At 48.0% G+C, this 11055-nt stretch overlaps 1 protein-coding gene across 1 annotated transcript; it reads left to right on the top strand.

Annotated features, from left to right (window-relative positions):
* The first annotated feature begins 490 nt into the window (after positions 1-490).
* LOC135970422 (uncharacterized) lies at positions 491-10393 on the top strand. The gene is made up of 2 exons (XM_065543075.2): positions 491-4665; positions 5515-10393. The coding sequence occupies exon 1, from the start codon at positions 988-990 to the stop codon at positions 2632-2634; it is 1647 nt and encodes a 548-aa protein (XP_065399147.1). The 5' UTR covers positions 491-987; the 3' UTR covers positions 2635-4665; positions 5515-10393.
* The last annotated feature ends 662 nt before the right edge of the window (positions 10394-11055 follow it).

Here is an 11055-nt window from a genome sequence, read left to right as displayed (position 1 = left end):
ACAAAGGTACCAGCAGGATAGTGCCCTCCAGAAATTCATGTCCTACCCCAAATCTCAGAATGTGATCTTATGTAGAACTGTGATCATGGCAGATGAACTTAATTAGGCTCTAAGATTTAGAAGAGGAAGAAAGAGGTGGAAGAAAGGGACTAGGTTGCTAGTGAAACTAGGCCTCATAAAACTTAGAAACTAGGCCTCATATAGAAAAAATTAACACCAGGTGGCTCTGGATAGGGTCCCACCCTGCCTCGATAGGGACCCACCCTGATAGGGTCCCACCCTGCCAATTCCGGGAAACAACCTCATGGGGTCCCACCCTGCCAATTCCGGGGGTCCCACCCTGCCTCGAGGTTCCTGGAATCAACAACTCCAGGAAAAAAACCTCATAAGGTCCTGCTCTAACCAATTAGCATAAAACACCTTGCTCAGGCCATAGCTAGACCCAATCATTTTGCGCCTTAAGCTTTGTTTGAATTTCGCGCCATAAGCTGTGTTTAAACTTGTGTTTGCCTATATAAACAGCCTGTAACAAGCAGTCGGGGTCCCAGGGCCAACTTAGAGCTTGGGACCCTAGCGCGCTAGTAATAAATAACTCTCTGCTGTGAATCTCGTGTCGGTGATCCTTCGCGGTGACCCCTGCCCAGGAGGGAATCGACAGTTCGGTTCCAACATTTGGTGCATTGGCCGGGAAGTGGGGTTGTCCAAGGACCCCCGACCCATCCGGCGGAGACCCATCTGGCCCGGGCCACGGACTGCTGACTGAATGGACCCACCAGGTACTTTCGTTTTGTTCTGTCTGTCTTGCCGGCTAACTCTGAACTCTGGGGAGTACTCCTTCTGAATTAAGTGGGGAAGGGGGACAGACGTGTCCGGCACCTTCCCACTTACGCCCCGGGGGACGCCCTGGCGGTAGTCTGGGAGAAGGCTGACAACTCACTTAGCCTCCTCAAATCTGTAGGCAGGTCGCCCCTGCCGTCTGAGTATTTTATGATCTTGTGGCGCCACTCTCTGGCCGCGCGGCTTCTCCTTACTTGTCTGGTCTTTATTTTTGTTACTTTTGTTTTGTCCTTGTTATACATGGACGAAATGGAACAGACGTTGACGACTCCTTTGTCTCTAACCCTAACTCACTTCCCTGACGTCCGGGCTCGAGCCCACCACCTCTCTGTAGAAGTCCATAAGGGACGATGGAAAACATTCTGCTCGTCCGAATGGCCAACCCTCCATGGGGAGTGGCCCTGGGACGGAACATTTAACCTCTCAATTATCTTGCAGGTTAAAGCAAAAGTGATGAATCCTGGGCCACTCGGACACCAGGACCAGGTGGCCTACATAATTATTTGGGAGGATCTGGTCCGAAATCCTCCCTCTTGGGTAAAACCCTTCCTCCATTCCCCTTCCCCATCCCAATCTACCCTCCTTGCCTTAGAAGCCCCAAAGAATCGGAATCCGGACCCGCCTAAGCCAGTCCTCCCAGATGAACCCCAGAGGGATCTCCTCCTTCTTGACCCCCTGCCTCCTCCACCTCAAAACCCCCTTCTGGGACCTCCACCTTACGCTTCACCCTTGCCCCCTGTCTTGTCCCCAGCTCTTTCCTCTACCGCCTCGGCCCCTACCCTTTCTCCAACTTCTCCCTCGGCCCCTCCCTCCACCCCGTCTCCTTCTCCAGCCCCGCCCAAGCTCACCCCTCGGACGCCGCCGCCAACACCTCCACGTCTCCGCTTGCAGTGGACTGAGAACCCAGATGGCCCTTCCACTTGGCAATCCTCCCTTTTTCCCCTCTGTACTGTCAATCGCACGGTCCAGTACTGGCCCTTCTCTGCCTCTGACCTCTACAACTGGAAAACCCATAACCCTTCCTTTTCCCAAGACCCCCAGGCCCTAACCTCGTTGATAGAATCCATTCTCCTCACTCACCAGCCCACTTGGGATAATTGCCAGCAACTCTTGCAGGTCCTCCTAACCACTGAAGAAAGGCAGCGAGTCCTCCTGGAGGCCCGGAAAAATGTGCCAGGACCAGGAGGCCTCCCAACCCAAGTTCCCAATGAAATAAACGAGGGATTTCCCCTCACCCGCCCATACTGGGACTATAAAACAGCACCAGGTAGGGAGAGTCTCCGAATCTATCACCAGGCTCTGTTGACGGGTCTCAAAGGGGCAGGAAAGCGCCCCACAAATTTAGCCAAGGTAAGGACCATAACTCAGGAAAGGGACAAAAGCCCGGCAGCCTTCATGGAAAGGCTTCTGGAAGGGTTCCGAATGTATACCCCATTCAATCCAGAGGCCCTAGAACATAAAGCTACCGTAGCTATGGCATTCATAAACCAAGCTGCATTAAATATCAAAGGAAAACTCCAAAGGCTAGATGGAATCCAAACCTATGGATTACAGGAATTGGTTAGGGAGGCAGAAAAAGTGTATAATAAAAGAAAAACCCCTGAGGAAAAGGAAGCCAGGTTAGCAAAGGAACAGATGAAGCGAGAGGATTGTAGGGACCGAGTGAGGGATAAGCATTTAACAAAAATCCTGGCGGCAGTTGTAAGAGAGAAAGGACCAGGGAGAGAGGGAGAGAAGCGGAGGCGGCCAAAAGTGGAAAAAGACCAGTGTGCCTACTGCAAAGAATGGGGACATTGAATCAAAGATTGCCCCAAGCGTCCTAAAGACCAAAAGAAACCTGCCGCTGTCCTCACCCTAGGTGAAGATAGCGAATAGGGGTGTCAAGGCTCTGGAGCCCCCCCCCCGAGCCCCGGCTAACTCTCTCTGTAGGGGGGCACCCCACCACCTTCTTGGTGGACACAGGGGCCCAACATTCAGTTTTGACAAAGGCAGACGGGCCCCTGTCTTCCCGCACATCCTGGGTCCAGGGGGCAACAGGGGGAAAATTGCACAAGTGGACTAACCACCGGACAGTTAATCTTGGACAAGGAATGGTGACACATTCCTTCTTGGTGGTACCTGAATGCCCCTACCCCCTCCTAGGGCGAAATCTTCTGACCAAGCTCGGAGCCCAAATCCACTTCTCCGAGACTGGGGCCCAAGTATTAGATCGGGACGGTCAGCCCATCCAAATTTTAACTGTGTCTCTGCAAGATGAGCATCGGCTTTTCGACGCTCCGGTCATCACTAGCCTCCCCGATGTTTGGTTGCAAGACTTTCCCCAAGCTTGGGCTGAAACGGGAGGACTCGGGCTAGCTAAGTATCAAGCCCCAATCATAATTGATTTAAAGCCCACGGCGGTGCCCGTGTCTATCAAGCAATATCCCATGAGCCGAGAGGCTCATATAGGAATTCGGCAGCACATTAACAAATTTCTAGAACTCGGAGTGTTGCGATCTTGTCGATCGCCCTGGAACACTCCTCTTCTGCCAGTAAAAAAGCCTGGTACTCAGGATTACAGGCCTGTCCAAGACTTGAGAGAAATTAATAAAAGAATCATGAACATCCATCCCACGGTCCCCAATCCTTACAACTTACTCAGCACCTTAAAACCAGGCTATAACTGGTATACAGTATTAAATTTAAAAGATGCTTTCTTCTGTTTACCTCTGGCCCCCCAAAGCCAAGAACTCTTTTCCTTTGAGTGGAAAAATCCTGAGAAAGGAATTTCGGGCCAATTGACCTGAACCCGGCTTCCCCAAGGATTCAAGAACTCTCCCACTCTCTTCGATGAGGCTCTTCATCAAGACCTGACCGACTTCCGGACCCAAAATCCAGAAGTGACTCTACTCCAGTATGTGGATAACCTCCTCTTGGCTGCTCCTACAAAGGAAATCTGTATACAAGGTACCAGGCATCTACTCCAGGCACTGGGTGAAAAAGAATACCGGGCATCCGCCAAGAAGGCACAGCTCTGTCAGACCAAGGTAACATATCTGGGGTATATCCTGAGTGAAGGGAAAAGGTGGCTCACCCCTGGGCGCATAGAGACAGTGGCTCGCCTTCCACCACCATGAAATCCCAAGGAGGTACGTGAATTCTTGGGAACTGCTAGGTTCTGTCGCTTGTGGATACCCGGTTTTGCTAAACTGGCCGCCCCCCTTTATGCACTCACCAAGGAGAGCACCCCTTTCACCTGGCAGACAGAGCATCAATTGGCTTTTAAGGCACTAAAACAAGTACTCTTGTCTGCCCCGGCCCTTGGGTTACCGGACACCTCAAAGCCCTTTACCCTCTTCCTGGACAAGAGGCAAGGGATTGCCAAAGGGGTCTTGACCCAAAAATTAGGGCCTTGGAAAAGACCGGTAGCATACCTGTCTAAAAAGCTGGACCCTGTGGCGGCCGGCTGGCCCCCATGTCTTCGTATCATGGCAGCCACCGCTATGCTGGTCAAGGACTCTGCTAAGTTAACCCTTGGGCAGCCACTGACTGTTATTACCCCACATGCTCTAGAGGCCATAGTGCGGCAGCCCCCGGACCGGTGGATAACCAACGCACACCTAACCCACTACCAGGCCCTCCTACTGGACACGGACCGCGTCCAGTTTGGCCCTCCGGTCACCCTAAACCCTGCTACGCTGCTGCCGGTACCAGAAGACCAACCAAGCCCACACGATTGTCGGCAAGTACTGGCTGAGACCCATGGAACACGGGAAAACCTTAAAGACCAAGAACTCCCAGACGCGGATCACACCTGGTACACAGACGGCAGCAGTTACCTTAACTCAGGTACCCGGAGGGCGGGAGCGGCGGTAGTAGATGGCCACAACACCATTTGGGCACAATCACTACCTCCTGGCACGTCTGCACAGAAGGCTGAGTTAATAGCACTAACCAAGGCCCTAGAGCTGTCCAAGGGAAAGAAAGCTAACATTTATACTGATAGCCGGTATGCCTTTGCAACGGCTCATACTCATGGAAGTATCTATGAAAGAAGAGGTCTCCTAACCTCAGAAGGAAAGGAAATCAAGAACAAAGTTGAAATAATTGCCTTATTAAAAGCCCTTTTTCTTCCTCAAGAAGTGGCTATAATTCACTGCCCCGGGCATCAGAAAGGACAGGATCCAGTCGCAGTAGGAAACAGACAGGCTGACCAAGTGGCCAGGCAAGCCGCCATGGTGGAAGTACTGACCCTAGCCACAGAACCTGACAAAACCAGCCACATAACTATTGAACATACTTATACCCCAGAAGACCAGGAAGAAGCAAAAGCCATAGGGGCTATAAAAAACAATGACACTAAAAACTGGGAAAAAGGAGGAAAAATAGTCCTTCCCCAAAAGGAGGCCCTGGCAATGATCCAGCAGATGCATGCCTAGACACACTTAAGTAATCGAAAGCTAAAATTACTGATTAAAAAAACTGACTTTCTAATCCCAAAGGCAAGTACCCTCGTAGAACAAGTGACATCTGCCTGTAAGGTCTGTCAGCAGGTAAACGCTGGGGCTACCCGAGTGCCAGAAGAGAAACGAACTCGTGGTAACCGCCCAGGAGTCTATTGGGAAATAGACTTCACTGAAGTAAAACCTCACTATGCTGGATATAAGTACTTACTGGTGTTTGTAAATACCTTTTCAGGATGGGTAAAAGCCTACCCCACCCGGCAAGAAACGGCACACATAGTAGCCAAGAAAATTTTGAAAGAAATCTTTCCTAGATTCAGACTTCCCAAGGTAATTGGGTCAGATAACGGGCCGGCCTTCGTTTCTCAGGTAAGTCAGGGGCTCGCCAGGATATTAGGGATTAATTGGAAATTACATTGTGCCTATAGACCCCAGAGCTCAGGACAGGTAGAAAGAATAAATAGAACAATAAAAAAGACCCTTACTAAATTAACCTTAAAGACTGGTTTAAAAAATTGAAGACGCCTCCTATCCTTAGCTCTGTTAAGGGCCCAAAATTCGCCTAACCGTTTTAGGCTCACTCCATATGAAATCCTCTACGGAGAACCTCCCCCTTTGTCAACCTTGCTTAATTCCTTCTCCCCCTCCAATCCTAAGACTGACCTACAAGCCCGGCTAAAAGGACTCCAAGCAGTACAGGCCCAAATCTGGGCCCCCTTGGCAAAACTGTACCAACCAGGACATCCACAGACCAGTCACCCCTTCCAGGTGGGAGACTCTGTCTACGTTAGACGGCATCGCACTCAAGGACTAGAGCCTCGGTGGAAAGAACCCTACATTGTTCTCCTGACCACGCCCACAGCCATAAAGGTTGACGGAATCTCCACTTGGATCCATGCCTCCCACGCCAAGGCTGCTCCAGAGACGCCCGGACCAACACCACCTAAGACATGAAGACTCCGACGCTCCGAGAACCCGCTCAAGATAAGACTCTCTCATATCTAGCCCCTTGCTTATTACTAGCCCTCCTTCCCTGCGTCGCTGGCAGTAATAACCCCCACCAGCCATATAACCTGACCTGGCAGGTAACTGATTTTAGTACTCATGAGGTCTTAGATAAAACCTCAAAAATTGCTCCTATGGGGACTTGGTTCCCTGACCTCTATTTCAACCTAGACAAAATAGCAAAGATAAATGACATGGAAGGGGGAGAATGGAAAAAACAGGCTAGAAGGGTGTCCGTAAGCCGGAACGGGTTCTATGCCTGTCCCAGATTCAGGACAGGAGAAATGAGAAAAACTTGTGGAAAAATAAATGCCCTGTTTTGCGCTAGTTGGTCCTGTATAACTACCAATGATGAAGAATGGAAATGGGCCACGAAACCCTGGTACATAACCATGTCCTTTGTCCAGCGCTGCACCAAAACCCAATATTCAAAAACTTGCAATCTGGTCCGCATCAAGTTTAAAGATGCAGCAAAATCTGATAACCGTTAGATATCCGGGTTAATATGGGGCCTATATTTATACCAAAAGCCACTGTATAAAATCCCTATCCAAATCAAATTAATAGTCAACCCTATCACAGCCCCTGTCGCAGTAGGACCAAACCAAGTTTTATCAGAAACAAGGAAGCCCCTGGTTCCTACACCAAGAGAGCCCCAACCAAGAGCTCCTAAAAGCACTTCCCCGCCTTTAATCTCCACCTCCTCTAAATACACACCCTCAGCCCAAAACGTCACCCGCGGGCCCCTTAACCTGGGAATAGGTGACAGGCTCCTAAATCTCATAAAGGGCTCCTATTTCGCTTTAAACCAGACAAAGCCAGAATTTACCTCCTCTTGCTGGCTATGTCTGGCAACAGGCCCCCCTTACTATGAAGGCATTGCCTCCACTAATAATTTCACTAGCTCCGCCAATCCCACTGGATGCGCATGGGAACAACAAAGAAAACTAACCCTGGCTGAAGTTTCTGGGTCGGGAACCTGCATAGGCCAAGTGCCCCCTAGTCATCAGCATCTTTGTAATGTAACCTTGACAGTACCCAGCTCCAATCACTATTTGGTCCCCTCCGAGACGGACTGGTGGGCCTGCAACACTAGGCTCACCCCCTGTGTATCCACAGCCGTTTTTAGCAGTGGCACCCACTATTGCGTGTTGGTACAAGTTGTTCCCCGAGTATACTATCACTCTGGAGACTCCTTTAATCTCCGGTATGAGCAAAAAACTCATACTAGACCAAAGAGAGAACCTATCTCCCTCACCCTCACCGTCATGTTAAGAATTGAGGTAGTGGCTGGAGTTGGGACCGGGACAGCAGCCCTAGTGCATGGTAACCATCATCTGCAACAACTTAAAGTAGCCATAAATAAAAACCTTAAAGCCATAGAACAATCTATCACAAAACTTGAAGAGTCCTTGACTTCTCTGTCTGAAGTTGTATTACAAAACCGACGAGGACTAGAAATTGTCTTTCTGAAAGAGGGCGGGCTCTGTGCAGCCCTGAAAGAGCAATGTTGTTTTTATGCAGATCATTCAGGAGTAGTTAAAAATTCTATGGCAAAACTAAGAGAAAGATTAGACAAGAGAAAAAAAGAGAGAAAATCTCAGCAAAATTGGTTTAAAAATTGGTACAACCAATCCTCTTGGCTTAGCACCCTAATCTCCACCATCTTAGGACCCCTCATCCTGCTCACGCTCATCCTGACTTTCGGGCCATGCATACTCAACCGCTTACTCACCCTTATTAAAAATAAATTAAACATAGTACATGCTATGGTTCTGACCCAACAATACCAGACCCTCAGGACTGAAGAAGAGGCTCAAGATTGAGCCTCTGACACAAAAAGAGGAGGGAATGAAACTAGGCCTCATAAAACTTAGAAACTAGGCCTCATATAGAAAAAATTAACACCAGGTGGCTCTGGATAGGGTCCCACCCTGCCTCGATAGGGACCCACCCTGATAGGGTCCCACCCTGCCAATTCCAGGAAACAACCTCATGGGGTCCCACCCTGCCAATTCCGGGGGTCCCACCCTGCCTCGAAGTTCCCGGAATCAACAACTCCAGGAAAAAAACCTCATAAGGTCCTGCTCTAACCAATTAGCATAAAACACCTTGCTCAGGCCATAGCTAGACCCAATCATTTTGCGCCTTAAGCTTTGTTTGAATTTCGCGCCATAAGCTGTGTTTAAACTTGTGTTTGCCTATATAAACAGCCTATAACAAGCAGTCGGGGTCCCAGGGCCAACTTAGAGCTTGGGACCCTAGCGCGCTAGTAATAAATAACTCTCTGCTGTGAATCTCGTGTCGGTGATCCTTCGCAGCGACCCCTGCCCAGGAGGGAATCGACAGTTCGGTTCCAACACTAGATTCTTGAGAGGAGCCCCTCTAAATAAGAACTATAGAAATGAATGCTACAGCCCTCAGAGCAATGCCAGAGCAGAGAAATAATTTACCTTGATGACCAGAACTCACTGACAGATCCCAGCTGATGTAACTAGTTATAATTGGCTGAACAAACTCAGATGAGCTGTTTCTTTTTCCAGAGGCGAAGACTTCTCAGAGTCTGGGATTAGAAGAGTCTGAGATCTTTTCTGTTTTTTCTCCCCTTCATCCATAAATCTTCTTCTCTTGGGATGTCCTGAAGAGGACCCTGTTTGCTTTTATCATTTTTTCAAAATACTATTGCTTCCAGCAGCTAAAAAAGCCTCAAGGTACACTGGAATCCACTATCTCTGAGAACAGTGCCTGTTATGCCCTGTTCTAACACGTTCCTTGAAGGGAGGAGGTGAAATCATACTTACAGGTGGACCCCAATGGACCAGGAGATGCTGTGTCCTAGGATGGATCCACTCACAGTGACTCCTTAGGCTCTGCAACCTGGACCAGACCTACATCTAGACAGCTTTAAACCCTATGAGCAAGAGCATCTCCTGCCATCCCTGCTGGGCAGTCTTGTGCAGATAACTGACCTTCATGGCCCCTCCAGGACCCCTGGGATATTCTCTGAGAAGATATGGGGAGTGCTGAAAAAAAGATGCCAGGCTGGGTGCAGTGGCTCATGCCTGTTATCCCAGCACTTTGGGAGGCCGAGGCAGGTGGATGACGAGGTCAGGATATCAAGACCAGCCTGACTGACATGGTGAAACCCCGTCTCAACTGAAAATACAAAAAATTAGCTGGGCGTGGTAGCACATGCCTGTAGCCCTAGCTACTCTGGAGGATGAGGCAAGAGAATTGCTGGAACCTAGGAGGCAGAGGTTGCAGTGAACTGAGGTCACGCCACGGCACTCCAGCCTGAGCAACAAAAGCGAAACTCCATCTTAAAAAAAAAAAAGAAAAGAAAAGAAAAAAGAAGAAGTTGTGGTCATGGGCTAGTGCTTGAATGGATTTGAAGTTCAGGCTCACATAAGCTAGGTACTCAAAGGCAAAAAAAAAAAAAGCAGAATAGACTCAGCAAGACTTCAGATCAATTATAATTACAATTAGCCATACAGATTCAAAAACAATTATGCTTAAATAAGAAACAACTTTGGAAATGTCTTCAAGAAACAGGAGAATTAATACCAATAAAATGTCCATACTACCCAAAGTGACCCACAGATTCAATACAATCCCCATCAAAATTCCAATGGCATTTTTAACAAAAATGGAAAAAATAATCCTAAAGTTTGTATGGAACCACACAAAAAAAACCCCAAATAGTCAAAGCAATCATAAACAAAAAGGACAAAACTGGTGGCATTATTCTATCAGACTTCAGAATGTACTACAAAGTTATATTAATCAAAATAGCATGATACTGACATAAAAACGGACACATAGGCCAAAGGAACAGATAGAAAGCCCAGAAACAAATTCATGCATTTACAGTTCACTGATTTTTGACAAGGTGTAGAGGACTACGTGCTCGCAAACGACCGATAAGTCTTGCTCTTGCAAACAAAGCAGGGTGTTGGGGGCTTGTTTATATGTAAACATCTTGAAAATCCAGAAAGTCAGGGAAAGGTCAGAAAAACAACAATGTGTCTTGTGACTTGGCAACATTCCACAAACGACTGTATAAAATAAAGCAGAGCGCGCCATTCGAGGCGGCCGCCATGTTTGTCTTGTCTTCTGTTGTCTTGTGTGTTCATTCCTTTGTTTAGGAAACACGTGGACCCCAACAACAAGGTACCCAAACACACAATGAAGAAAGGAAAGTCCCTTCAATAAAAGGCATTGGGGAAATTGGATATCCATGTACAGAGCTGCAAAACCACTAGAAGAAAACATAGAGAAAATGTTCCATGACATTGGTCTGGGCAAAGATTTATTGAATATGCCCCCAAAGCATAGGCAATAAAGGCAAAAATAGACAAAACAGGATTGCATCAAACCAAAAAGCTCCTGCACAACCAAGGAAACAATCAACAGAGTGGAGAGATAACCTATAAAGTGGGAGGAAATACTTGCAAAGCATACATCTGATAAAGGATTAATATCCAAAATGTATAAGGAAGTCAAACAACTCAATCGTAAGAAACAAATAACCTGAGTAAAAATGGACAAAGGATCTGAATAGACAGTTCCTAAAAGAAGGCATACAAATGACCAAAAAATATAACGAAAAAATATGCCAGGTGTGGTGGCTCACACTTGTAATTCCATCACTTTGGGAAGCTGAGGTGGGTGGATCACCTGCGGTCAGGAGTTTGAAACCAGCCTGGCTAACACGGTGGAACCCTTCTCTACTAAAAATACAAAAAAATTAGCCAGGCATGGTGGCACACGC

Source organism: Macaca fascicularis, chromosome 1 (genome assembly GCF_037993035.2).
Source record: "Macaca fascicularis isolate 582-1 chromosome 1, T2T-MFA8v1.1".
Classification (NCBI taxonomy): domain Eukaryota; kingdom Metazoa; phylum Chordata; class Mammalia; order Primates; family Cercopithecidae; genus Macaca; species Macaca fascicularis.
The sequence above is the reverse complement of the archived record's forward strand: the minus strand, read 5'-3'. Positions and strand labels throughout refer to the sequence as shown.